General features: G+C 62.0%; 4 protein-coding genes across 20 annotated transcripts; 3 read left to right on the top strand and 1 right to left on the bottom strand.

Moving 5' to 3' along the window:
* Nucleotides 1–386: 386 nt before the first annotated feature.
* SLC25A22 (solute carrier family 25 member 22) lies at nucleotides 387–8188 on the top strand. Of its 10 annotated transcripts, XR_004435636.1 has the most exons (11): nucleotides 394–494; nucleotides 3496–3684; nucleotides 3769–3894; nucleotides 4169–4224; nucleotides 5054–5144; nucleotides 5714–5832; nucleotides 5943–6147; nucleotides 6248–6402; nucleotides 6488–6563; nucleotides 6637–7353; nucleotides 7863–8188. XR_004435636.1 is itself a non-coding variant. In XM_033204065.1 (10 exons), exons 2-10 carry the CDS (start codon nucleotides 3665–3667, stop codon nucleotides 6788–6790), a joined length of 972 nt encoding a protein of 323 aa, XP_033059956.1. In that variant the 5' UTR covers nucleotides 387–494; nucleotides 3496–3664; the 3' UTR covers nucleotides 6791–8188. The 10 variants fall into 10 exon arrangements, 9 of the variants coding, with proteins under 9 accessions (XP_033059956.1, XP_033059947.1, XP_033059955.1 ...); XM_033204065.1 differs by having other exon boundaries at nucleotides 387–494; nucleotides 5973–6147; nucleotides 6637–8188; XM_033204056.1 differs by having other exon boundaries at nucleotides 6637–8188.
* PANO1 (proapoptotic nucleolar protein 1) lies at nucleotides 430–2114 on the bottom strand. The gene is given in 6 exon segments (XM_033205642.1): nucleotides 430–502; nucleotides 505–615; nucleotides 618–701; nucleotides 704–919; nucleotides 922–1128; nucleotides 2093–2114. Coding segments are annotated over 6 exon segments (711 nt in total). The 3' UTR covers nucleotides 430–431.
* Nucleotides 8189–8482: 294 nt separating the features above from the next.
* On the top strand, nucleotides 8483–11519 carry CEND1 (cell cycle exit and neuronal differentiation 1). The gene is made up of 2 exons (XM_033204008.1): nucleotides 8483–8601; nucleotides 9975–11519. The coding sequence occupies exon 2, from the start codon at nucleotides 10057–10059 to the stop codon at nucleotides 10513–10515; it is 459 nt and encodes a 152-aa protein (XP_033059899.1). The 5' UTR covers nucleotides 8483–8601; nucleotides 9975–10056; the 3' UTR covers nucleotides 10516–11519.
* Nucleotides 11520–18765: 7246 nt separating this feature from the next.
* On the top strand, nucleotides 18766–26231 carry GATD1 (glutamine amidotransferase like class 1 domain containing 1). Of its 8 annotated transcripts, none has more exons than XM_033204000.1 (8): nucleotides 18766–18894; nucleotides 21054–21130; nucleotides 22095–22200; nucleotides 22580–22687; nucleotides 23705–23799; nucleotides 24612–24705; nucleotides 24933–25044; nucleotides 25130–25443. In XM_033204000.1, exons 1-8 carry the CDS (start codon nucleotides 18831–18833, stop codon nucleotides 25134–25136), a joined length of 663 nt encoding a protein of 220 aa, XP_033059891.1. In that variant the 5' UTR covers nucleotides 18766–18830; the 3' UTR covers nucleotides 25137–25443. The 8 variants fall into 8 exon arrangements, with proteins under 8 accessions (XP_033059891.1, XP_033059892.1, XP_033059894.1 ...); XM_033204002.1 differs by lacking the exon at nucleotides 18766–18894 and adding an exon at nucleotides 20073–20130; XM_033204001.1 differs by having other exon boundaries at nucleotides 24933–26229.
* The last annotated feature ends 602 nt before the right edge of the window (nucleotides 26232–26833 follow it).

The following is a 26833-nucleotide window of genomic DNA, read 5'->3' as shown; positions in this document are numbered from 1 at the left end:
GTGCCCAGCCACGAGTTGGGTGCTTTAGATACAAAGTCGCTGTTCGGCAGGCGGGGTTGTGCCTCCACTTCTCCACTTCGCTGGCCCAGCAGTTCCACGGAGCACCTGTGTCTGTACTGGAGGCCACGCCTCCCCCAGGGCACCCTCATCCACCGGCGCTCTGCCACCTGCCCGCGCCCCGCGGGTCCTTGTCCCTGCAGGGGCCTGAGGCCTGGAAACCAAGAAAGGACCTTGGGGACGCGCGGCCCGGCATCTACGCGCAGAACTGCCACCCTGCCCAGGGATGGGGGGGACCCGGGGCGAGGAGGCTGGTGGGCGCGTGGCTGTAGCCTGGCTGGGCGCAGTAGCCTCGGCGGCCGGGAGGGGGAGCCGAAGCCCGGAGGAGGCCGAGGGCGGAGCGCGCGCGGCGCCGAGCGGACGCGCCTCCCCGCCTAGGTGCTGGCCGAGCGCGGCGGGGCGGGGAGGCGAGCGCGGCGGCGGCGGCGGCGAGCGCGGTGAGTGCCCGGCGGTTCCCTTCTGCGCCCATCCGAGCGCGGCTGGGCTGCCGGGGCGAGAGGTCCCGCGGCGGCCGAGGAAGGTGACAGGTGCCCGAACAACGTGGCCTGGCGGGCGGGACGGGGGTCCTGGACCAGCGGATGCTCGGATCCGCGGCTGCCCTGGCGTGAGAGGCCGTGCTCGGCCCCGACGGCGTCGGGCGCGCTACCGCACACACGTGTGCCCCAGGGTAGATGTCTGGGGCCCGAGTGCAAGGAAGAGAGACCGCGCCATGTGGGACGCACACGTGGGAGTTCACCGGACATCTGTGGACACGTGCGTGGCCGGAGTCGCGGTGGCCAGGCGGAGGACGGAGCGGTCGGCCGAGCCCCAGCAGTGGGGCAGGGGCCTGAGCCGGCCTCCGAGCGCAGAGAGCGGCCACCTGCTTCTCCTTTGTCCTCTGGCCGAGGTATCGCGAAGTTGGAGACCCCTTCCGGGACCCTCCAGCCAGCAGTATAGAAAGCACCGCCCCAAGAGGACGGGGACAGCGGGAGATTGAATGGGGAGCCGCCAGCCAGACTCGGAGCCTCACCCCCTTTGCCTTTCTTGGGGGTAGGAGGAGCCTGGCAGCTTCTTGGGAGGAGGATTTTACCCCTGCAGATTCGGAAGCAGCGGTATTTTCCCGTGGTGTGGTCTCTGCTCTCCTGCTGTCTCCCTGGCTTGCCTGTGGTCTCGGTTTGCCTGACTATGAAGTGGGGACAGTGACGGCTCACAGCCCTGGGCCGGGCGGGGCTGCAGAGTTTCTATGGCAACATCAGTGCAGGGGGAGGGCCCTGGCCAGCTGTCTCGTAAGCCAGGGGTGGGAACTGCCGAGTGAGGACAGAGAAAGGTGGGGTTGGCGTTCAGACGGAACCCCTGCTGGTTCCTCCCTAGGCAGAGCCCCTCACTGTCCTCATTCTCCACCCAGAAGCTCCTCTCTGCTGCAGTGGGTGCTGTGCGGGCCCAGGCCTGCCTCTCCGCCCTGGAATCTCTAGGCCTGCTTCTCTTCCTGGGACTAATGGCCGCTCTCCACTGATTTCCAGGATTGCTCCCATCATGCAGGTGTCCTCATCCCAGATTGGAGATAGGCTCTCAGGAGGAAGGGGATTGCTCAGTCCCTGGTGGGCCAGGGTACACCCCTGGGAGGGACTAGAGCAGAGATGAAGGGCCCAGGGCAGCCTGGAGAGCTGTGGCTAGTCTGCACCCAAATAGTGGGCCTGGGGTGGGGGGGCGGGCTGCTGGGAGAGATCAGGTTGAAGTTCAGAGGTCAGCTCGTCACCACCACTGGCTGAGGCAGGGAGAGGCAGGTCTCCTGGCGGTGAAGCCCTGAGTGGGATGGGGGTGGGGCAGAGGGCTCTGGGCATGCCAGCTCCTATGCCCTCTGGACCTGTCAGGTGAGCAGTGGCCTCTGAGACCCAGCCAGCCCTTCCCTATGGATAGCAGGCCTTTTTTTGTGGCCCAGCATGAGGCTTCCCTGACATGCATCTGCTCTAACAGACAGATCCCACAGACACGAGTGGGTGTCAGCCCATCTCTGCCCCACAGCACCAGATTCCCTGTCCAGGTACACATAGGGTACCCTGGCCCGGAGAAAGCCTCATCCTCAGAGTACCAGCCCTAGACAGATCCAGGCCAGGAAATGCTGGAGGGCTCAACCCACAGGCAGCAGACAGGAACCCATGTGTGCTGGGGGCGTGGTGGCCACGCGCTGAGGTCCCTGTTGGTGGGTGGTGTGGCTGTACCAGGTCAGCCTGAGTCAGACCCGCCCCTGCTCATCCCTCTTCTCAAGGCTGCAGGAAACCTCCGGTCGCCCAAAGTGAAAGAGAAAGTAGCCCCCTGCAGGCCCGCCCCACCCCGCCCCCTGGCCAATCCCTGCGGCCCCTCGCCTCCTCCCCCGGCAGCTTCCCCTCCTGTGTGAGTGCCCGGCTGGAGTGTGGAGAAGCCATCCAGAGTGAGTGCCTGGGGCAGAGTGAGAACAGGACCAGCGGGCAGGTGGTGGAGTGGGGGTCGGTGGTGGATGGCCCAGCCCTGGAAAACCGAGGTGAAGGTCAGGAGTCCCTGAGGATCTGTGGGTGTGAGCCAGCTGTGTGGCCCTGGGCAACGGCGGTGCCGGTGCCCGAAACAGCTGGCCTCTGGGGGACCCAGGGTGAGGAGGGAAGGCCCCCGACGCTGGGATTTTATGGCCATGACCTTATGGGAGGCCCCTGAGGCTGTGGCTCCCCAGCCCTGCCGCTTAGTGGGAGAGGCCCGTTCTCCTCTCCTCTGTAGTGGATGGGGGTGCCAGCCACAGGGGGCCTCAGAAGGCCAGCCATCCCCCACCCCCAAGGCTTCCAGGGGTCCCATCACTGGCTTCTGTGTATCCATGAGTGAAACTCCTGGGAGGGGTGGAGGGGAGGAAGGTGGGCAAGGGGCTGGCTGTGGGGGGTGTGGGCTTCCTGGGGAGGAGCTCTGGAGGCCCTGGGTGGAGCTGCTGTGGGAGGAGAGCTATACCTGGGACGGCTGAGCCCAGGTCAGTGGGGGGGTCTTAGGGCACCTGGGACCTCAGCCCCAAGCTCGAAGGGGCCAGATGCTGGCTGCTGCTTTCTGTGCTGAAGGATGTGGGGGATGGTCACCACAGCTGTCCAGGTCAAGGTGCTCCGGTAGGCACCCTGGCACCGGCCCCTGGCACTGCTGTCAGAGGTGCCTGGCCCTTTAAAAGCCGGAGCTGGCCGGGGTGCACGTGAGCCCGAGCGTGAGCGCGCGTGTGAGGCTGGCTGGGAAGACGCTAGTGGTGGGGAGGGGGGGATTGAAAGGAAGCCAGGTGGTCCCAGGGGAGGGCATGGGACTGGGTGGCAGGTGCCTCCTGCTGCTGCACTCTCAGGACGCAGTGACGGCTCCCGTCTGGGGTGGTGGGTGACAGGCTGCATGTGAGAGGGAGGCTGGGGGAGGATTACTCTTCGGGCGGCCCCACCCTCACTCATTCCCATCCCCTCTTCCTTCCAGGACAGAAGGGGCGGTTGCTGAAGCCTGGAAATTCCCCTGAAGGTGGAGCACCGCCCAACCCCCCTGGATCCCAGCCTCTCTCAAGGCCTCCTCCACCTCCACCTCCACCTCCACCCCGCCTGGCCTGGCGTTCACCTCTTCGGCTCCTCCCTGGTCACGATCGAGTTAAATGGCTGATAAGCAGATCAGGTCAGATTCCAGTCCTGGCTGCTTGCCCCGCCCCCACCCTGACCCATGGTCGCAGAAACCGTCCTGACACTCCTGTCCCCACAGCCTGCCAGCCAAGCTCATCAATGGCGGCATCGCCGGGCTGATCGGAGTCACCTGCGTGTTCCCCATCGACCTGGCCAAGACCCGGCTGCAGAACCAGCAGAATGGCCAGCGCATGTACACAAGCATGTGAGTGTGCCAGGTGGTCGTGGGGAGCAGGCCCAGCATGTGGCAGCACGGGAGGCGAGGCGGGGGGTGGGGGCGCTGCTCCTATGCCCCTCACCCTGTTTGACAGAAGGGAAACTAGAGGCAGGCAGGCCTGGGGGAGATCCCATGTGGGTCAGGACTGGGGTCAGGGCTGGGCTGAGGACTTGGCCTCTTACGTCAGCCCTAGACAGTCCAGGGACCCCGGCCTCCAGCTGGCCCCAGCTGGCTCCGGCTCACCCTGTCCCCTTGGCCACAGGTCCGACTGCCTCATCAAGACCATCCGCTCCGAGGGATACTTCGGCATGTACCGGGGTAAGGCTGACTTGGCTCGGCTCGAGATGGGCAGGCCTGGATAGCGCCCGCGAGTCGTGGCAAGGAGCGGTGGGGGAGGCAGGGCAGGGCAGCCAGCCTGGGCCTGGTGTGTGAGCGTGGACATGTCTGGGGGGGCTGTGCCTGTGCAGGGGACTGGATCTCTGGTGAGTGGCAGTTCTCAGCCCCTCCCGTGGCAACTTCCCGCCCCCGCTTAGTGCCTGGTGCGTGGGATGCCACAGGACATCTCTCTCCTCTGTGGTGGCCACAGCCGCCTCTGCTTTCTGGGACAGGCTGGACCCCGTCTATGGCTGGGGATGGGAGGGAGTAGGGGGAATTACCGCAAATCGGCTTAGGACGCAGTCCGGAGCCTGGATTTGGTAGAAGCTCTGCAGCCCTGAGCCCTCGGCACTGAGATGGGGGCTCTCCACAGCCTCTCCCGAACTCTGGCCCACTCCAGACCACATGCTCGGGTGACTTCTGGCCCCAGTCCGCTGCCAGCACAAGCACCCTCTGTTCCCTAGGGAGGGAGGGGTTTCCCAGGGAGGCCTCAGGGGCTCCAGGATGATCCCCATGCCCTTAGCAGCAAGATGCTGTCCAGAATCAGAGACAGATGCACTGGGCATGGGAAAGCCTGAACCAGAGGTGCTGCCCCGTCTCTGCCTGGCCCCGCCCCACCTGGCACACACCAGGCCCAAATGTGAGTGAGGGCAGGAGATGGTGGCCAGGAGTGACTGGGATAGGGCTTTGACAGCCAGGCAGGAAGTCCTGGCCAAGCACCTCCCCACCCAGGCCACCAAGCATGTCCCCCAGCTGACCCCCTGCTCCACAGGAGCCGCTGTGAACTTGACCCTCGTCACCCCCGAGAAGGCCATCAAGCTGGCAGCCAATGACTTCTTCCGCCATCAGCTCTCTAAGGATGGGTGAGGGCCCTGCCTGGCAGACACTCAAGGGGTCTTAGGCTCCAGACAAAGGATGGGTCCACCTGGCCAGCTGGGTCCCGCCTGGGGGCTCCGCCTGTCTTCAGCCCCTTCCTTGGGGCTTCTTTGAGCTTGTGGGGTGGCCTCCCTCCTTTCCTCTGACCAGGGGAGCAGAGCAGATGCCAAATCAGTGGGGCTCTGGCCTGGCAGCCCTTGGCTCCCAGCTGCTGCCTGTGTAAGCCAGGGCTTGAGGGCACTGACTGGCTCCCCCATTGCTGGAGGGGGGCTGCAAGGGCAGCCCCTTTTTAGGGCACTCGACCCCCAATTTCCCATTTTCCTTTATTGGAGACAGCCCCACTGCCCTCCCCAGGCCCTTGCCTGTGGGGCTGTCTGTCCATCGGGCTCCCCCCTGCCTGCTGCTGCAGGGCCGGAGGCTGGGGGCTGTACCCCCACAGGCCTGCATCTGCCTCCACAGCTCCCACCATCCTCTGTGCCCAGGCACGGTGGGCAGCCCCGAGGGTGGCAGGTAGGCCTGTCTCTTCCCGCTCACCACGGCCTTGCCCCTACCACAGGCAGAAGCTGACCCTGCTTAAAGAGATGCTGGCAGGCTGTGGGGCTGGCACCTGCCAGGTGATCGTGACCACGCCCATGGAGATGCTGAAGATCCAGCTGCAGGATGCAGGGCGCATCGGTGAGGGCGGGAGGAAGGAGGGGAGAGGGCAGAGGTACAGGAAGGGGTGAGGGCGAGGGGAGGGCAGGGACACGGAGGGCCAGAGTGTGTCCCCTGCCCGCTTTGCACAGAAGAAGAGACAGCAGCCTCTCTGTCCGCAGCCGCCCAGAGGAAGATCCTGGCTGCCCAGGGCCAGCTCTCGGCCCAGGGGGGTGCCCAGCCCTCAGTGGAGGCTGCAGCTGCCCCTCGGCCTACGGCCACCCAGCTGACCCGTGACCTGCTGCGAAGCCGCGGCATTGCTGGTCTCTACAAGGGACTTGGGGCCACGCTGCTCAGGTAGGAGGCACAGGGTGGATGGCGGGGGGAGGCCGGCCAGCTCAGCCCACCACCTCCTGTCCACCACGTCCTGTCCCCGTGACCACCTCACTCCCCACAGGGACGTTCCCTTCTCCGTGGTCTACTTCCCGCTCTTTGCCAACCTGAACCAGCTGGGCCGCCCAGCATCCGAGGAGAAGTCGCCTTTCTACGTGTCCTTCCTGGCCGGCTGTGTGGCCGGGAGTGCCGCCGCTGTGGCCGTCAACCCCTGTGATGGTCAGCGCATGGGACAGCGCCCGGCTGGGGTGGGGCGGGACTGAGCCCTTGGCCAGGCTCACACTGACCCGAGCGTCCCTTGCAGTGGTGAAGACGCGGCTCCAGTCACTTCAGCGAGGCGTCAATGAGGACACCTACTCTGGGTTCCTGGACTGTGCCAGGTGGGGAGGTCCCAGAGGGGGTGGGGCCTGGGGGCCTGCCTACTGGGCTGACCCTCCCCTCCTTCCTCCACAGGAAGATCCTGCGGCACGAGGGCCCCTCCGCCTTCCTGAAGGGCGCCTACTGCCGCGCGCTGGTCATCGCACCCCTTTTCGGCATTGCACAGGTGGTCTACTTCCTGGGCATCGCAGAGTCCCTGCTGGGGCTACTGCAGGACCCCCAGGCCTGAGCCTAGCACCCGTTCCACCCCAGCCAGCCGGGCAGGGCAGGTGTGGGGCTGGAGCTAGGCAGCTAGCCCAGGACGGAGCAAGGGAAGACCCCTCCCCACCCTCCTGTCGGCAGGGGCGGCAGGGGACGGGGTGCAGGGTCCACATAGGTGGTGCACATGTGAGCCCCCCGGGGTGCTGCCTGCATCTTTGGGATCAATGTCTTCTTTATGTAGAAAATGCAGAAATCTTTACATTCCTCAAGCTAGCCCCTGCCCCAATCCTGCCCTGGCCTGAACACCCCCTGGGACAGAGCTGGTCTCTGGGCTGGGGGCCCCCGAGCCTGGGTTGGGCAGGCTGGACCATACCCCCAGTCCACCGGTTCCAGTCTCCACGGCCGTCCTGGTCCACACAGGGACCCTGTACAAACCTATTTATTGAACCTGCTGGGTCCAAGCGGCTCTCCAGCCCTTCCGTCCTTCCCCAGCCGCTCTTGTCGCCTTGGCAGGACTGGACTCTGCCTCCCTGGCCAGCCTTGGAAGAGGACCGGGGTCTCCTGCCCTCTCTGTTGAGCCAGGAATCCCAAGTGAGGGGTTGCCTCGGAGTCTGACTCTCAGGGCAAGCCCATCACCCACTGTGGGACTTTGTGGTGGGCCCCTCAGCTCCCACCCCAGGTTGGGGCCCAGACTGTGAGGTCTGTGTGCGTGTGTGTGTGTGTGTGTGTGTGTGTGTTGTGGGGATCTGGCCCGACCCTTGGGGATGGGGCTGCCGGGGACTGCCCTCCTTCCTGCTGTGTCCAGGCGCTCTGTGTGCTGTGTGTGTTCCAGGCTCTGTTGACCCCGTCCAGGAACTTAGTTACCCAGCCTGGCCTCTCTTCTGAGATTGGCCAGGGAGCAGGGCAGACAAGGGGACCAGTGTGGAGCCTGAGGGTGCCTGCCCTGCTCTGCCGCCCACCCCAAGTCCTCTCAGGGCCCACCCTCCTCTTTCGGCCTTTGCATAAGGCCCCTGGGTACGCTCCAGAAGCCCCATCCTTCCTGCTTCCGGGCATAAGGCCCCTGACCACACTTCAGAAGCCCCATTCCCGGCTGCCTCCAGGCCCAGCCCTGCTGTGAGCCGAAGCTCTCCCTGCCCCGCCCTGGCCATGTGATCGTGTTGGTGACAGACCCTGATGTGCTGGTGCTGTGTCCCCAAAACCGGGGCCCCCCACGGAGGCCCCTTCCCAGCGACACTACCTGGGGCTCAGGCCCGGACCCCTCCAGTTCACGGTTGCTCCTGGGAGCTGCCCCTCCCGTCACATCTGAACCTTGGAAGCTGCTGCTGCTGCTTTACAGAATTATATTTTTTTTCTTTTGAAGAGTTTTAAGAAGTTGTAACTTTTTGTGTCTTGTCATGTCAGAGGATAAATAAATATTCTAAGTAGATGCTACTGTCTGGGGGTCTGCTTGGGGGCAGGGGAGGGCAGTCCCCTCTTCCCATAACTGGCTCCCTTCAGACTGCGGGGCTATGTCTGCGCACCCACCCACCGACCAAGGGGCACCCTAGCCTGGAGGGGATGCTGGGCGGGACCCGCCTTCTGCCTCTGGCAGTCCCAGATGGGACTTGAACCCTGCAGTTGCTCTCCCTGACCCTAAGGTTCTCCCCCCCACCATCTAGGGTGGAGCTGGGTTTGCGGACCCCGCAGTTCCCGGCGGGGCGGGGCCCCGTCGCCCCTCCCCCTCCCCGCCCTCCGGCGCCGGGAGCAGTGCATTGTGGGAAACTCCCGAGCTCTCCTCCGCGTTCGCAGCCGCCGTCGTCCCGTAGAGGAGCGCGCAGCCCGGGGGAGGACGGAGGACGCGTAAGGCGGGGGGCTCCCGGCCGGCGGGGCGGGGCAGGCGCGGGGTCCTGCGGGGCGAGGAGGCGGCTCTGGGCCTTGAAGGTCACCGGGGTTGCGCGCGGGCCCCCCAGTTCTCCAGGGCGCAGCTGCTCTTGGGAGAGGGAGGCGGTGGCCGGGATGTAAGTGACACAAATAGCGAGGTTGGGGGGCAGACCACCTGCTCTTTGCAAACTTGATGCCCAGCAGCTGGGCCCCCCCCCCAGAACTGCAGGGGTGAAGGGGCGGCTGGGCTTCCCTGGGAGGTCGGCAGCAGCTGGGCCTCTCCTGGAGACACCCTCATCACGCTGTGACCTTCGAGTGACCTTCAGTGTGGTCAGTGCACCTAGCGGGGGGGTGGGAAACGCGCCTCCCTTTCTCTGAAGGTCGGGGGATTTCTCATCATTCCCTGGGAGAGGTAGACAGGCGGCCTCTGAGGCTTTGGGGCAAGACCCACTCAGGTTCGGGGCGGCTGGGCCCCCAGGGCTCTTCCCACCTCTGCCTGAGTCATTGAGAATCTGGGCACGGCCTTTCCCACAGCCCAGAACCCTGTCCTCCACCCTGACTCGCCGGCCAAGAGCAGCGTGTGTCCACCCTGTTTAATGCCAGGAACCCTCTGCCCACAGAGACAGCACAGCCTTGGGCTCCGCAAGGACTCTGCCCCAGAGCTGGAGAGAGGCAGGGCCTGTGCTGGGGAGGGGCCTCAGAGGCTGGGGAGGCGCAGATGGCCCTTGGAAGCACAGCCCCGTGCTGCCTTCCCGGAGAGACACCCCAGTTTTCTCAAGTCTGTTATCTCGTGGGCCCACCCACCCTGATGGCTGCCTGAGATCCCAGCTCCTGCCCCTCCCCGCCCTCCTTCACCGGGATCCTGGCCATGTCGCAGCCTCGGTGCCTCAGTGTCCGTCACTGCAAAGCAGGAGTGCTCTCCTGAGGAGGGGATGCAGTCGGCTCTCCCACCGCGGCTCCAATCACCACCCCTCCTTGGAGGGGAGACTGCTTTTCCTTCCAGTTCTCAGGGTCTGATCCTCACTTCCCCACCAAGAGCCTCCTGCCCCGGCTGGTAGGAGGACGTGGCATTTGCGTGGGCCATTTTACGGAGCACCGGGGGGCCCCTAGCTCCTTCCACCTGTGCGTGGCCCTTGCCTCTGTGGCTGGCGAGGTTCCTCGCGGAGTGGGAGTGGTCATGGACAGACGGAGGCCAGGCTGTGAAAGAGAAGCGTCAGAGGCCCACAGGAGGCCCCTGAGCTGGGGCTCCGGGGACTCCAGAGAACTGGGCAGGGGCTGCCTGGGGACCAGGTAGTCGGGGCAGCACAGGGGGGACTGGACCCACACGCAGCCTCCCTTGTGTCTCCCTCCAGGCCCATAGAATGCCCAGGGCTGACGAGCTGTCCTGAGCCCCTCTGGTGCACCCACCTGCCTGTCCCATACGCCCCGCCTACCATGGAGTCCAGAGGGAAGTCGGCCAGCAGCCCCAAGCCTGACACCAAGGCGCCCCAGGCCACCACCGAGGCCAAGGTACCCCCAGCAGCCGATGGGAAGGCCCCCTTGACCAAGCCCTCGAAGAAGGAGGCCCCAGCCGAGAAGCAGCAGCCGCCAGCGGCCCCCACCACCGTACCTGCCAAGAAGACCCCAGCCAAGGCCGACCCTGCCCTTCTCAACAACCACAGTAACCTGAAGCCAGCCCCCGCGGCCCCCGCGGTCCCCAGCAGTCCCGATGCAACCCCAGAGGCCAAGGGTCCTGGGGACGGGGCGGAGGAGGACGGAGCTGCCGGTGGGGTGCCTGGGGGCCAAGGTCCCTGGTCCTGCGAGAACTTGAACCCCCTGCTGGTGGCTGGAGGTGTGGCCGTGGCAGCCATAGCCCTGATTCTCGGTGTGGCCTTCCTGGCCCGGAAAAAATAATACCTGGGGGCCAGGCGGGGGCACGGAGCCACTTCCTGTACAGACCTGAGGAAGCCAGTGCATGCAGCGTTCACCCTTATCTACGTGTACACACGCACATTCATTACGCACCTACATATGCCCCCAACACGCGCAAAGTGGAGAGGATGCCTGAGCCCACCCCTGCTGACCCAGGACTTCCCCAACCTCCAGGGCAGAAAGAGTCCAGGCTCCGGGGTCCACAGCACAGGATGCGGGGAGAAGGCACAGCTGGGGGACCGCAAGAAAGGAGTGGACCCCGTCTGTGGGCCCCCCACCCCCGGCGGCTGGGTGATCCTGGGCCCCCAGGGCTGGTCTCTGAGTGGGGGTGCCGGGATGGGTTCTGCCTGGGCCCGGCCCTCGTGGGGACATTAAAGGGCATGGTTGCTCCTCTTGCCCCAGTTCTGCTCTTTGTGTACCCCTGGGGGTCTGCCTGGGCCGATGCAGTGGGACAGACCTGGGATGGGCAGTCACCTCAGCAGAGCCTCAGTGCCACCTCCCCACGCCACCCAAGCCTAGCTGGGTGGGAAGACAGAGCCTGAGGCCTGCTTGTGGAGGGGGTGCTGCCCAAGGGTCGCCTTCCCCAGCTTGTGCTCCAGGGGAGCTCCGATGCTGGTGGGGAGGCAGGATGTTGAGGGCCCCTCACAGTTGTGCCCGCCCTGCCCCGCTAGGCTGCCCCTCCAGCTTGCACCTGGCACCATCTGAGTCTAACCAGCGTATAAATGCAATAACAGGTAGAGTAGAACTGCTTGGCGGCGACCGTCACACACTGTCCTCAGCCCACCGTACCTGGGGAGGCCCCTTGTGCAGCTCCTCCTTAGCGCATCCAGTCCCAGCGTGGCCTTTGGCGTGCGGCAGCAGGCGAGCTCCCGGAAGGTGGTGGTGGGCACTGTGAGAACGCGGCCTGCCCTCACTGGCCAGCGGCCACAGGAGCCCTGGGCCTGAGTGGAGGCTGAGTCTGAAATAAACTCTGTTGTCTAAAGGCTGGGCTTGCATCCTCTTCTGCATGTGGCGGAGACGCAGGGGCTTCCCACTGGGGAATGAGGGGTTCACGTCCACACCCCAGGCTTTCCAGGGGAGGGGTGCTGCATCCAGGACCCTCTGACAGGACCCCCTGCCACTCCTATGCCCTTATCCTGGGGGGCTCAGCCCGGAGCCACACCCAGGCCCTGCCCCATCCTCCTCCCTGGCCTTCCTGTGGGTCCTGACCCAAGGTGGACACCCGAGGGCTACAGGACCAAGGAGCAGTGAGGACATGGGGTGTGGGGAGGGCAAGCCCTGCTGCTCAGGCCGAGCTCTCCAGCCAGGCAGGGGCCCTTCCGTAGCTCCCACTGCAGCAAGCCCCCACATCCTGAGTGCAGGAGTGGCTCCCCTCAACACCTCATTCATGGCACCCAGCCCACTCTGACCAGGTGTCCACCTGGTGGGCCTGGCCACGGATGAGGCTGCAGCATGCGGGCCAACAGGGAGCAAGGCCTGCGGTGCCTGGGAAGGGCTCCTTTGACCTCTGTCATCCTGGCCCCTGGGTTTCACCTGACGGGTGGCTGAGGCTGGCAGACAAGAGCTCCCTGATCACCTCTTCCCCGAAGCCTTCTTCCAGCTGGTGTGGGGGACAGCCCTGTCTTCCTCCTGCCCTTCTGGCACACTCCCTCCCCAGAGCAGCAGTCCTCGTCCATGCACCCACACTGAGGCCCAGACAGATACGGAGGGCCCACGGGGTAGAACCAGCTTAAGCTGACCCTGTTGCTCCCACCCAGGTTGCCCTGCGAAAGCCTCCCTTGATCCCCACCCATGCCGCTGCATCCTACAAGTCAAGGAGGCAGCCTACCCCTTGAGCCTGCTGACCTGAGTGCAGCGTATAGAGGAGAAGGCTCTGTGCAGACGCTGCTCTCACCTCCAACTCCCAGCTCACCTGCCCCATGGGTGCCAGGCTACCTCTCTGACTGGCCAGCAGGGCCCCTCACCACTCTTGGCCTGCCTTCCAGTCACCCATTCTCTCCTTCTGTGGCTTGTTCTTTAAAACCAACCAGCCAACCCTGTCTGATATCGCAGGGGACTTGAAAGGGGCCGAGAGGACTGAAAATGGTCTGCCATCTTTAACCACAAGGCTTGGCACTTTGGTGCTGACATTCCACTCACTATGCTGCCTCATTTACTTAGTGATTCTCTATTAAACGATGCTTAGATATTCCAAAACTTTTTCAACTAATTTAGACAGAGCAGGAATGAAAATCCTTGCAGGCCGGGCACGGTGGCTCACACCTGTAATCCCAGCACTTTGGGAGGCCAAGGTGGACAGAGATGGCTTGAGCTCAGGCGTTTGAGACCAGCCTGGCCAACATAGTGAGACCCCTGTCTCTCTATAATACAAATACAGCAAGGCACAGTGGCTCATGCCTGTAAGCCCAGCACTTTGGGAGGCCAAGGCAGGTGGATCACGAGGTCAGGAGTTCGAGACCAACCTGACCAACATGGTGAAACCCTGTCCCTACTAAAAATACAAAGGCCGGGCGCGGTGGCTCAAGCCTGTAATCCCAGCACTTTGGGAGGCCGAGACGGGCGGATCACGAGGTCAGAAGATCAAGACCATCCTGGCTAACATGGTGAAACCCCGTCTCTACTAAAAATACAAAAAAACTAGCCGGGCGACGTGGCGGGCGCCTGTAGTCCCAGCTACTCGGGAGGCTGAGGCAGGAGAATGGCGTGAACCCGGGAGGCGGAGCTTGCAGTGAGCTGAGATCCGGCCACTGCACTCCAGCCTGGGCGGCAGAGCGAGACTCCGTCTCAAAAAAAAATAAAAATAATAAAAAAAATAAAAAATAAATAAAAAATAAAAATACAAAAATTAGTCAGGCCTGGTGGCGGGCACCTATAATCCCAGCTACTCAGGAAGCTGAGGGAGGAGAATCGCTTGAACTCGGGAAGCGGAGGTTGCAGTGAGCCGAGATCACACCACTGCACTCCAGCCTGGGTGACAGAGCAAGACTCCATCTCAATAAATAAATAAAAATTAGCCAGGCATGGTGGTGTGCGTCTGTGGTCCCAGCTACTCAGGAGGCTGAGGCAGGAGGATTGGCTGAGCCAGGGAGGTTGAGGCTGCAGTGAGCTATGACTGTGGCACTGCCTTCCAGCCTGGGCAACACAGCAAGACCCTGTCTCAAACGACAACAAAAACACCAAGAAAATCTCTGTAAAACCTGTTCTGGGTTTGTGATATAGCATGCACGTCTTTTCTGGATTTATTATATAAACACAAAGTCCACTGTCTTAACCATTTTGAAGTGCACAGTTCAGCAGCCTCCTGGGGATCCATTACCACCATCCACCTCCAGAACGCTGCATCGCTCCAGAGACTCTGTCCCCATTACACAGGGACTCCCCATCCCCTCCCCTCAACCCCTGGCACCCACCATCTACTTTCTGCCTCAACGGCTCTCCCAAATCTAGCATTGCAGATAAACGGTGTCATGTAACATCTGTCCTTTTGATTGGCCAGTTTCACTCAGGGTCCCTCCATGCTGTAGTCTGTGCAACTTCCCTTCCTTTTTATTTTTTGAGATGGAGTCTTGCTTTGTTGCCCAGGCTAGAGTGCAGTGACATGATCTTGGCTCACTGCAACCTCTGCCTCCCAGGTTCAAACGACTCTTCTGCCTCAGCCTCCCAAGTAGCTGGGACCACAGGAACTAGTCACCATGCCTGGTTAATTTTTTTTTTTTTTTGCATTTTTAGTAGAAACGAGGTTTCACCATGTGTGTCAGGCTGGTCTCAAACTCCTGTCCTCAGGCAATGCATCTACCTCGGCCTCCCAAAGTGCTGGGATTACAGGCATGAGCCACTGCCCTCAGCCTGTGTGTTTTTTCTTTGCAGGAATGCCTCCTCCTCATTTGTTGGATTTCTCGCGGTGTTTTGTGTCCCGAGCCCTTTGCTGCTTGCAGCATCCAATTCTCTCCTCCAGTCAGTAGCCACTGGCCTTCCAGTGTTTCTGGAGCACAGACGTTCTAAAAACCTGAGTTTATCAAATTGGAACCATTCTCCCATTACCGAGTAAGCTTTTAGAATCGTGGGCAGAAGGATATCCTGCCACGTTCGAGTCTCATATTCCTGGCATTCACTCACGCGTAGGCCTTTCATCCATCTGGCACTTAGGTTGTGTGTGGAGCGAGCCAGGGGTCTCACGTTTCTTTCCCATGAGATCGGACGGCCCCGATGCCAGGGAGTCGATGGTCCTCTGCCAGCCCGCAAGGCGGCGCCAGCTCCTGCTCCCACTTCCCAGCACAGCCTGTTCTGAGCCACGCCCCACTGCCTGCAACTGTGGCTGTGCCATGATCTCACCTCCCTATTTCTCTCTTTAATCTCCCGCAGGTGCTCAGTGACTGGCTTCCCTCCTGGGAGGAGGTCGGAGTCTCCGTCTGGGATTCCGAGGCTTGGCTTCTGCTTCACAGTGCCCCTAAACCTCAGCAGGGTAGGAACCTTTCCCAAAGGAAAACAAATTCTCAGGGATGCCCAGAGCTTATCAGTTCACTTTTATTACAGAACACTTTTTTTTGTTTTTTGAGACAGAGTCTTGCTCTGTCGCCCAGGCTGGAATGCAGTGGTGCGATTTCGGCTCACTGCAAGCTCCGCCTCCTGGGTTCAAACTATTCTCCTGCCCCAGCCTCCGGAGTACTGCCCCAGCCTGTAGTCCCGAGTGGACTACAGGTGTCCACCACCACATTTGGCTATTTTATTTTATTTTAGGGCCGGGGGTTTCACTATGTTGGCCAGGCTGGTCTCAAACTCCTGACCTCAGGTGATCTGTCCACCTCGGCCTCCCAAAGTGCTGGGATCCCAGGCATGAGCCACTGCGTCTGGCCTCAGAACACTTCTGAGGTCTAAACAAACACCAGATAGAAAATGTGTATACAAAGGTCATGCTGTGAAGTCAAATCGCTTATAAGGAAATCTGGAAAACGGGAAAGCTCTGATGTGCAGCACCATCTCTAGGGACAGAGGCGTCCATGGATCCGGGGTCCAGGGACTGTCTGAGACAGGCTGTGCCCCCCAGGCTCTGCGGGAACTGCCTGGAGACTTGCAGCTCTGAGCCTTGCTGGGAACCTGCACCAGCATGTCAGGTCCCCCATTCTCATGTTAGGAGCCAGCGACATACGTGTGGCTTCCTGGGGCGCCTGTGGTAGGTATCACCTGGTGCAGAACAGGGTGGGCTGGGGGGAGGTTTCTGTTTCCTCTCCAGCATCCCCTCCGCACTGCTGAGAGGGTGCACCTCCTCTTCCGGGACTCCCACCCTACTGCATTCTTGGTGAGGCTGCTGGTCACCTCCGGGCCCTCCCCTAGACACCAGCAGGGGCCCAGGCAGAATCCTCCAAAAGCAGGGCATAGTGAGCAAGGCTCATGGGGGCACTCACTGCTCCGGACTCCCACCCTGGGCTGCTGCAGGTCCTGGCCTGACTCGGGTCTTCCGTATCTCCGTGGTCCCAGGGAGGGATAGGCAGGGACCAGTCTCCCTGCCTTTCAGTGACCAGTCCCTGAGCACCTGGACACGCTCTGATCTGCAGATGTCAGAGCCTGCAGCTCCTGTTCTCTCAAGTGCTTCTGATGCCCAGGTGAAGGTACCCTCGTGCCCCAGCCCACAGCCCTGGCCCAGACTCCCTGCGTCTTAGCGGCTGTCACTTACTGTCTGCTTCCTGCTTCTGGGTCTGCATGACTCACAGGTGCTGGGGTCTAAGTCTCCAGACCACCCAGCCCAGCCTTGGTCAAAGGGGAACCCGGCCGAGCCCCCGCTGGGAAAGTCAAGGACTGTCCAACACGCCCCTTCCCAAGAAAGGAACCCATGTCTCCTGGGTCCCAGCCCCCAACCGGAGGTCCACCTGGTAATCGGGCTGAGCTAACAGAGGGCACCCAGGGCAGCCACTGTGTGAGGGGCGTTCTCAGCAAGGGGGTACAGTCGGCCCTCAGGATCTATGGGTTCTGCATCCATGGATTCAACCAACCAAGGATATTAAATATTTGAAAAAACAAACATGAGTGGTTGTGTCTTTTTTTCTTCTTGTTATTTCCTAAACAACAGGATACAGCAACTCTTCACACAGCAGTTACATTGTATTACGTATTATAAGTAATCTAGAAATGAGTTAAAGTACACAGGAGGACACGTGTAGGTTACATGCCAACACTATTGGAGATCTGCTCCAACCTAGCCCTCCTGCTCCCGGGTTTGAGGCCCACGGTGTGCCTGTGGGGGACGAGATCCTGTGCAGATTCAGAAAGCTCTCCAAGGAACTAGGCCCAGCCTGTGCTGTGACCGCAGGCCTGCAAGGCTTCAGACACCTCTACCCACTAACACCCACCGCCGCCTAACACTGGACACTCACTGAGCTCTGTCTCTGCTACCCAGCCCAACTCTCGGCCTTGCCTGTGCCAGGAGCTTCCAGCTCCCACTTCCCTTGTGGCAGGAGGGCTCTGCGTCAGGTGAGGCAGGGTTCACTGCCTGTCTGACAGGGGTCAGGGACCCTTCTCCAGGCTGGGCCAGCGGGAACCAGAGGCCAGTGGTTTTTTTTTTTTTTTTTTTTTTTTTTTTTTTTTTGAGACGGAGTCTCGCTCTGCCGCCCAGGCTGGAGTGCAGTGGCCGGGTCTCAGCTCACTGCAAGCTCCGCCTCCTGGGTTCACGCCATTCTCCTGCCTCAGCCTCCCAAGCAGCTGGGACTACAGGCGCCCGCCATGTCGCCCGGCTAGTTTTTTTGTATTTTTTAGTAGAGACGGGGTTTTCACCATGTTAGCCAGGATGGTCTCGATCTCCTGACCTCGTGATCCGCCCGTCTCGGCCTCCCAAAGTGCTGGGATTACAGGCTTGAGCCACCGCGCCCGGCCTTTTTTTTTTTTTTTTTGAGAGAAGGAGTCTCACTCTGTCACCCAGGCTGGAGTGCAGTGGCGTGATCTTGGCTCATTGCAACCTCCGCCCCCGGGGTTCACACGATTCTCCCGTCTCAGTTCCCCGAGTAGCTTGGATTACAGGTGCCTGCCACCGCACCTGGCTAATTTTTGTATTTTTTTTTTTTTTAGTAGAGACGGGGTTTTCTAGGCCAGGCTGGTCTTGAACTCCTGACCTCGTGATCCACTAGCCTGGGCCTCCCAAAGTGCTGGGATTACAGGCGTGAGTCACTGCACCCAGCGGAGGCCAGTGGTTTTGAGGGGGTGGGACTCACGGAAGCCCTCACCTTGGCTGTTCCCAACCACGACGGTTCCCCTGGTAGGAGCAGAGGTTTGTTGAGACCTCCATATTGGCAGCAGGGAGCCAGGGGCCTGGACGGCCCGCTCACCTGCTGGCTCTGTCTCAAGCGCCCTTTTGGCCTCAAAGGCTGCCTGCCTGTCTGCCGACCACCCCCTCCAACTACAGTCTAAGGAAAAACTGCTTCAGGCCGGGCGCGGTGGTGCAGGCCTGTAGTCCTCGCATTTTGGGAGGCCAAGGCAGGCAGATCGCTTCAGGTCGAGACCAGCCTGGACAACACAGTGAGACCCCGTCTCTACTCAAAACACAAAAAAATCAGCTGGGCGTGGTGGCGTGCACCTGGGGTCCCGGTTGCTCAAGGGGCTGAGGTGGGAGGATCGCTTGAACACGGCAGGCAGAGGCTGTAGGGAGACGAGAACACGCCACTGCACTCCAGAGACCCTGCCTCAAAAAAAAAAAAAGGGAAAAACTACTTCAATTCTCCTCACCAAAGCCAGCACGCCCGAGGTGTCCCCACCTCAGGAAGTGACACCCCGTCCTCCCAGGAGCTCAGCCCGACGCCCCACAACCCCGCAGGACTCCCCGCGACGTCCGGACCGACAGAGCCCACCCCGCCGCCCCCCGCCCTGGTCTTTGGGGACACCCGGAGATTCTGACCTCGCAGCCCCGGGGCCTTCCCTGCTCCTCGGGTGTAGCCACCGGAACACCACGGGCACCTTCGCGCCCCGACGCCGCCGCCTGGCTCTGCTGAAGCCCGCACCCCACCCCAGGCCAGGAGCCCTATCCCGCGCGCGCTCAGGCTGCGCATCCGGCCGGGGAGGACCCTCGCGACCCTACCTATTGGCCCCCGCCAGGCTCGGATGCCGAACCCACCGGGGCCAAAGCGGGCGCTACCGAGAACTGCCCGGGCGCGCGGAGGGGCGGGCAGTCGACCCGGGCCGGGTACAAACGCGCAGGCGCCCCGCCCCGCCCCGCCCCGCCCCCGGCCGCCGCGGCACGTGACCCGCGTCCTCCCGGGAGCGCCCAGCCGCCGCGCACGCGCACGCACGCGCAGACCCAGCGCCGAGCCCGCGCCATGGCGTCGGAGCGGCTGCCTAGCCGGCCGGCCTGTCTGCTCGTGGCCAGCGGCGCCGCGGAAGGTGAGGCCCGGCGGCCGGGACCGGTGTCCGAAGAGCGTCCGCGACGGGGCTGCCCGGGGCGGGAGTTCGGGACACGGTGGGCGCGCGTCATGTGGCGCCGGAAGCCGAAGCCGCTGAGGCGCCGGGCAGGGGACTGGGATGGGCGGGCGGGCGGGCGGGGTCGGTGTCAGGATGGAGCTCGGGGCGGGGACAGGGACGGGGACAGGGAAGGGGTCGCGGGTTGGGATGGAGCTCGGGGCGGGGGGTCGGGATGGAGCTTGGGGCGGGGTCGGGGCATCAAGGCGCCGCGTCGCTCCTCCTGGTATTGTCTGCGCGGCGAGATGGCCCGGGCCCGACGTTTCTAGCGGAGGAAACCGCGTGCCTGGGCTTGGTCCCCGAGGCCGCTGCGCTCCAAGAGGGGAGCCCGGGTGTGCGGACGGGGCGTTCGGGGAGTTGACCCCGCTCTGAGGTCGGGCGGCCGCGGGGACCCTGGCCTTCTGAACCGCCGGCCCCTGAGAAGGCCCGGAGCCCCCTCCTGGAGAAGGCGCCCTCCGGCCCCCGTCCTGGGGCAAGGGTACTAGGGCGCTGCTGGCCTGGGGCTCACGCGGGACGGAGCGCAGCGGGGTGCGTCCGCTGGCGCTGAGCCTGCAGGGTCTCCGGGCAGCCGGGGAGGGATGAGCAGCGGAGTCCGAGGGTGCCTGGCTTTGTTCTGAGCCCTTTGCAGAGGGAAGTCACCAGCCCAAGGTCACTGCACCATGGAGAGCTGGGGGCTGGAGTTGGGATCCGGAGGTCTCCCTCTTGAAGTCTGTAGGTCCTCAAGTGTGGACAGGGAAGGTGGGGCTATGGGGTTGTGGCGTCACGATGTGCTGAGCTCCAGGGGTCCTGAGCGGTGCCGCCAGACTGCGGGTGGGAGGAGCCTTGAGTGGGGTTCAGTCCTGGGGGTGTGGGTTGGGGCCTGTTTCCAGAGCAGGTCCGGCATGTTGGGGACATGGGGTCTTAGGGCCAGCAGGCTGGGGACAGCACTTCAGGAGGCCGGAAAGGCGGGCAGCTGGGGGAACAGAGCCTGCGGCAGGCTACTGGGCATTTTACAGGACATTTTACAGTGAATATGTATTAACTTATATAAGAATGAGGAGGCCGGGCGCGGTGGCTCACACCTGTAATCCCAGCACTTTGGGAGGCCAAGGCGGGCAGATCACGAGGTCAAGAGATCGAGACCTTTCTGGCCAACGTGGTGAAACCCCGTCTCTACTAAAAGTATGAAAATTAGCCGGGTGTGGTGGTGCTCGCCTGTAGTCCCAGCTACTCGGGAGGCTGAGGCTGGAGAATTTCTTGAACCTGCGATGCGGAGGTTGCAGTGAGCCGAGATCGTGCCACTGCACTCCAGCCTAGTGATAGATTGGGCCCCAGAATTAAAATAAATGTAGAAAGATGCAGCTCACGCTACTTTGGAATAAACTTGTATGTGCTCTCCGGCAGCCAGGGTGGGCAGGGCTGTGTCCTTCCCCTGGTAGGAGAGTGGCCCCCAGAGCCTTCTGGATTGGACGTGGTGTGTTGGGTTTCTTTTTTAAAAGTTCTTTGAGGGGCAGAAGGAGGCTGGGAAAAGCTGGAGGAGAGGGACAGAGTCCCAGAACCCTTGTGAGGAAAGGGTTCCTGAGCACTTTCCCTGCAGTGAGTGAGGAGGGGCCAGGACACTTCTGCATTCTCCGTGGTGCCTGAGGGCCTCAGTCCCTGGTGGTTCAGTGAGAGGATGAGCTGAACTCTGTGACCCTCACACCCAGGTTTGCCTTCCAGAAAGGCCTCTCATGGCTCTGGTAGCACCAGGATGAGGCTGGGGTGTGGGAGTGGCATGGACAGTTGAGGTGGGCTGCATCCTGTCCCGGCTTCTGGCTGGGGCTGGAGGTGACAGTGCCAGGCTGGGGAAAGAGCCTGCCAGGGGGGATGCAGGCCTCGGGATGGCCTACAGGTCTGGCATACCTGGCTGTGCCCCTCTGCCTCAGCTTTCCCAGCTTCCTCCTCCTGGACATGAATGGGTGGCTGGCCCTGCCCCAGGGCTTCAAGTAGTGGGCCCTGGGTGTAGGGGAGAGGGCTGCTCCTCAGGGTGTTCTGGGGTCTGGGTAGCCCCCTGAGGTGGGGCAGGCTAGTCCTGTGGAGCCCACACTCACTGGGACCCTCTGCAGGTGTGTCGGCCCAGTCCTTCCTCCACTGTTTCACAATGGCCAGCACCGCCTTCAACCTGCAGGTGGCCACCCCTGGGGTAAGTCCAGCCTCTCCTTCCCCACTGGACACTTGGGGTCTGTCTCCACCTCTCTGGGGGCAAGGTCAGGAGAGTGCCTCTGCTGCCTGGGAGGAGTGGGGAGCCCCTGCAGTTGGTAGAGGGGTGAAGGGTCTGTAACCAAACCCTGGTTGTGTCCTCCTGTCCCGGTCCCCATTTCCTGGGCTCTGACCCCACCTGTGATGAGGGAGACCTTTTCTTTTCTTATCTTTTCTTTCTTTTTTTTTTTTTGAGACGGAGTTTCGCTCTTGTCGCCCAGGCTGGAGTACATTGGAGTGATCTTGGCTCACTGCAACCTCTGCCTCCTGGGTTCAAGCAGTCCTCCTGCCTCAGCCTCCCGAGTAGCTGGGATTACAGGCACATGCCACCATGCCTGGCAAATTTTGTATTTTTAGTAGAGATAGGGTTTCACTGTATTGGCCAGGATGGTCTTGAACTCCCAGCCTCAGGTGATCCGCCCGCCTCGGCCTCCCAAAGTGCTGGGATCACAGGTGTGAGCCACCACGCCCGGCCCAAGGGAGACCTTTTCACTGCGGGTCTGTCCTGCACGTGTGTGAACCGGAGACCAAGGCGCAGCCCTGCTGTAAGGGGCACACATGTTTCCACTGGGAGCAATTCTCCACCCTCTAATCGAGGGTGACTCAGGGATATCAGATGTAGATAAGTCACAGTAAGGATGCATTCATTATGTGTTCGTCACTGCAGGTTTTTATTTATGATGTATACACATTTTTGGTTGGTGGGTTGGATAGAAAATAAACCACTGAGGCTGCTGCTGGGACAGGCCACCCCAACCTGGGAGACCCAGTGGAGGAGGCTGGGTGGTCGGGTGCCTTTGTACCTCAAGGGGATGCTGTTGGTTCCTCGTCAGCATTTTCAGGCTCCCTCTGAGCCGACAGGGATATTCCTGGTGCTGACCCTTGGCCCCTGGGCTCTGTTCCTCCAGGGGAAAGCCATGGAATTTGTGGATGTGACGGAGAGCAATGCACGCTGGGTGCAAGACTTCCGCCTCAAGGCCTATGCCAGCCCCGCCAAGCTCGAGTCCATTGATGGTAGGTCTGGGACCCACTCCTTGGGGTGGGGTGCCTGGGACCTTGGAGGGTCAAGGGTTCCAGATAGGTTTGGGGTCTTAGTGAGCTCCCTGATTCTGCCCCTGAAGCCCTGTGACCATCTGGGGCAGCCTCCAGCCCCACATCCTGGGCCCAGAGTTTCTGAGTTCCTCTGAGGAGGAGAGGTGATGAGTGTGTAGAGATGGGAAAGTCAGGGGGCCCTTGGGAGCTGTAGCCCGTGGAGGAAAAGGGACAGATGCCATCACCAGGCCGGCTGGTCCCTGTGGAGGGTCTGCCCTGGCCACGCACTTGGGCCTGGTCCTGCAGGTGGTCTCACTTTGATTGACGTGTGGCTGCTCCCTGGTCTGTGGTCTCCCCCCAGGTGCCCGGTACCATGCCCTCCTGATCCCCAGCTGTCCTGGGGCCCTGACCGACCTGGCCAGCAGTGGCTCCCTGGCCCGTATCCTGCAGAACTTCCACTCTGAGAGCAGTAGGTGACCCTTGGGACTCAGGGGAGGGGTTGGATGTGCAGCCCTACAAGAAATGGGTCTCCCACCAGCAGAAGAGCGGTGGGAAGGCCCCAGGGAGGCATTTCTGGGTCACTGGTCAGTGGCCACTGCAGTGGTTGTGGGCAGGAGGCAGTGACTGCCGCCTCTCCCGACACACACTTTGTTCTCTTCTGGTGACCATCTTGCAGGCCTCTGGGCAGTCTCCCGAGGGTGGGTGGCCATGCCCTCCTGAGCAAGGCAGGACACCGGCCTGGTTCCTTCTGGGGGAGCCTGGCATCCAGGGCCGGGCTTGGGGCTCGAGGCTGGCAGGGGTGCAGGGAGGAAGGCTGTTTGAGGAGACCTGGCAGCTGCCCCGGCTGAGGGTTGGGGTGTGATGAGTGTGTCCACTGGCCGGGGTGGACAAGCCAGTGCCTTACGCAGCACCCTTTGTGGGTGGGAGCTGGGCCACTGTCCGCAGCATGGCCTGGACAGGCAGCAGTTGTTTGTGGCCACCTCAGCCATGGGAACACACTCAGCCTTTCGGATGGAGCCAAGGTGGCTCCACCACAAGGCACAGGCACTATCTTAGACTCACCTCCCACCCGCACAGGGGCATCCTGTCTAGCCGGGGAGGGGCCTGACCCACAGCACCTGCCAGTGTGATGGGCGGCCTGGCCAGCTAGGCAGTGGGGTTGCCGGACAGTGTCCTGGGGTTTGGTAAACAGACCTGGAACCTCAGGACCTCCTCTCCGTGTGTCTCAGCCGCCAAAACCTGAGATCTGGGCTCTAAACCAGTGTCTAGCCCTGAAGCACCAGCTGCCCTGAGCAGATTCCTGATGCCAGCTATGCAGGCTGAGCCAGGACACCTCAGGTGCTGAGCCTGGTTTCCAGGGAAACCTGGGAGGAGGGGGCCAGGCAGGCGGCACAGGCCTGGGGGAGCCACAAGCAGGGGCGTCTGGCGGGGGCTTCAGGGTGCAGGTGGCGGGGTCCAGGGTCTCAACGCTGTGTGCCGCTTTCAGAGCCCATCTGCGCCGTTGGCCACGGTGTCGCCGCCTTGTGCTGTGCCACCAATGAGGACAGATCCTGGGTGTTCCACGGCTACAGCCTGACAGGGGTGAGTGCCTGGAGAACAGAGGCACCCTGTGCTCCCTACTCTGTCCTCCCCCACGACAGCCAGAGATGAGGACGGAGACTCCAGAACTTCTGGCCCCTAGTCTCCTGGAAGCCTAGGCCCACTCACCAGGGGACGTGGGGAAGGAGGGGCATCAGACCTGTGTGTGCAGTCGGAGGGGCTGAGAGTCCAGCCGGGGTGTCCTCGGAGACACAGCCTGTGTCGATCTGAGGCCCAGAGACTGTGAAGTGGGCCCAGTGGACACCAGGGACGGCTGTGGGAGCAGCTGATGCACAGGCCCTGAGGTAGGCAGTGGTGGCTGCTGTGCCGAGGCTGGTTTCACTGGATGTTAAACTGGCCCCCAGCTCAGATGTCACTTTCCCTGCTGAGGGGACCCTTCCTCAGTGGTTCTCAGTGCTGCCCTCTGAGGGGTGATGCTAACCCAGTCTCAGGTTACAAGTGGGCGTGACCCCTCCAGTGCGTGCTTAGATTCACTCCTGCCCAGAGGGTGCCCTGCCCCAAGGGGCTCACCCCACTAAGCCCTTCTCATTCTAGTCACCTGTGTGCTCTGGTGCTGGGGGAGCTGCCCCTCCTCCTGTGGTGGCCTTGTCGCTCTCAGGGACACCCCATGGGAAGGTGGCTGGACTTCGTCATCTCTCTGGCCTCCAGCCTTAGCAGCTGTCCCTGTTATGAGCAGTGACACCCCCCGTCCCACTTGGTTGGGTGAGGCTCCCGGCCCTGATTTGACCTTCCTGACCCCCGGGTGGGCCTCAGGGCCTGGGCCTGGCTCAGGAGCCCCCACTCCCCTCCCACAGCCCTCTGTGTGTGAGCTCGTCAGGGCCCCCGGCTTCGCCCGCCTGCCGCTCGTGGTGGAGGACTTTGTGAAGGATTCGGGCGCCTGCTTCAGTGGTGAGCTCTGAGGGTGCCCACTGCACTTACAGAAGATGGGGTGGGGGGCTTGTCTGCGGCAGCCTGGGGGAGAAGCCTCCTGGGCCCTGGGTCCTTCAGACCCCCATGGCACTGACTCAGACCCAGACAGGCTGACCGACTGCTGACCCTGGGCGCTTGCCTGGAGCTCGGGGCTCTCAGTGGGTGGGTGGACATTGCCTGAGGCTGGTGCCCTTGGTCCTCCCCAGCAAGCGAGCCTGACGCCGTGCACGTTGTGCTGGACCGCCACCTGGTCACGGGCCAGAATGCCAGCTCCACTGTCCCGGCCGTGCAGAACCTGCTCTTCCTCTGTGGCAGCCGGTGAGGGCTGGGCACATTCCTGCCATATCAGCAGAGCTGCACCCGCTGCTTTTGCCCAAGCCCTGACCACACGTCTGTCCTGCAGGAAATGAACCTGCTGGGTAGATGCACCCCCGAGACAGCCCAGGTGTCTCCAGAGGCAGACAGCCCCGTCTCAGGCTTCAGGGACCCCGCCTCTTCCCTCCTGACAAGGGCCGTGGATGGCAGCCCAGTCTGGCCCTGATGGGATTGTTGGAGGCCTCCTGGAATCAGCTCAAGGGGGTGTCGGCTCTCCTGGAGGGTCTAAGCCCCCATCCCCCTGCATGTTCTCTGGTAGGAGGCAGAGAAGAGACCCCAGGTGCCCGGGGAGGCGTGCTAGCTGCCAGGTGGTCCTCGAGAACTCCAAGCCGGGTTTTCCAGGGAGGACTGGTTGCCAAGCGCGGGCACTGTTGACTAGACAGAGTCGGCTCGGGGGTCCTCTGTGGGGGCTTGCCCTGTCGTGGCCTGTCTGCCACCCACCACCTCTTTCACCGTTGGTGGGGCCCTTGAGGGGAGGACCCAGTCGGCGGGAGCTGGCTCAGAACTTCGGCCAAAGGTGAATGGAATATTTTGGGAGCAGCAGCCTCCCGCCCCGAGGCTGACCGGCACTGGTACTACTTTCCTGTTGAAGTCTTCCTGGCATGTGGTTTCAAAGTGTAAGCACCTCAGCGATGCACCCTGTCCTGTCTAAGCATCGAGAGGCATGTTTAGTTGTGAATATGAGACCATGAGATTCTCAATGAGAGGAAAGTGCTGTTCCCCACGGCCTTGCAGAGTGGCCTCGAGTACAGCGGCTGTCGAGAGCAGACAGTGGTCTGGCCTGCTGGGCACCTGGCCTGGGCCCTGGCCCTCCAGCGGGCTGCCTGCTAGCCCCAGCGTAGGGCCTCTAGGAGAAGCTTAGGCCCTCTTCTTCCTCACAGTTCCCCAGTTTGAGCCATCGAAGGCCTTCCTCCTGCCCACCTCCCCATCTCAGCCACAGCCATTCCCAAGCACCAGGGTGGCTCCTGGTGCCAGTGACCTGCCAGGAGGCCTCTTGTGATCATAAAACCATTCAGTTGGCTGGGCACGGTGGCTCACGCCTATAATTCCAGCACTTTGGGAGGCCAAGATGGGCGCATCATCTGAGGTCAGGAGTTTGAGACCAGCCTGGCCAACATGGTGAAACTAAAATACAAAAATTAGCTGGGCGTGGTGTCAGGCGCCTGTAATCCCAGCTTCTTGGGAGGCCGAGACATGAGAATTGCTTGAACCTGGGAGGCGGAGGTTGCAGTGAACCAAGATTGTGCCATTGCACTCCAACCTGGGCAACGAGTGAACCTCCATCTCAAAAATTAATAAAAAAGCCGTTCAATAAGGAGAATTCAGAAAAAAGTGGAAGAAGGAAGCACTGCAGCCACATCGCTGCCCTGAGGGCTGCGTCCCTCCAGTGCCTCCCAGACTAGTCAGGATGCCCACCTAGCACTGACTGCAGGGCCTTGCTCTGCCCCGGGTCCACTCTCACCCCCACGTGGTGATGGACTTCTCTGGACGAGTACTTTGTATCTTATTTTACTTATTTGCTTTTTGAGACAGAGTTTCTCCCTTGTCGCCCAGGCTGGAGTGCAGAGGCACAATCTTGACTCACTGCAACCTCCGCCTCCCAGGTTCCAGCGATTCTCCAGCCTCAGCCTCCGGAGTAGCTGGATTACAGGTATGCGCCACCACGCCTGGCTAATTTTTGTATTTTTAGTAGAGACGGGGTTTCACCACGTTGGCCAGGCTGGTCTCAAAC

This window comes from Trachypithecus francoisi, unplaced genomic scaffold (genome assembly GCF_009764315.1).
Source record: "Trachypithecus francoisi isolate TF-2019V2 unplaced genomic scaffold, Tfra_2.0 Lachesis_group8, whole genome shotgun sequence".
In the NCBI taxonomy this organism is placed as follows: domain Eukaryota; kingdom Metazoa; phylum Chordata; class Mammalia; order Primates; family Cercopithecidae; genus Trachypithecus; species Trachypithecus francoisi.
This window is presented reverse-complemented; position numbering and strand designations above follow the sequence as displayed.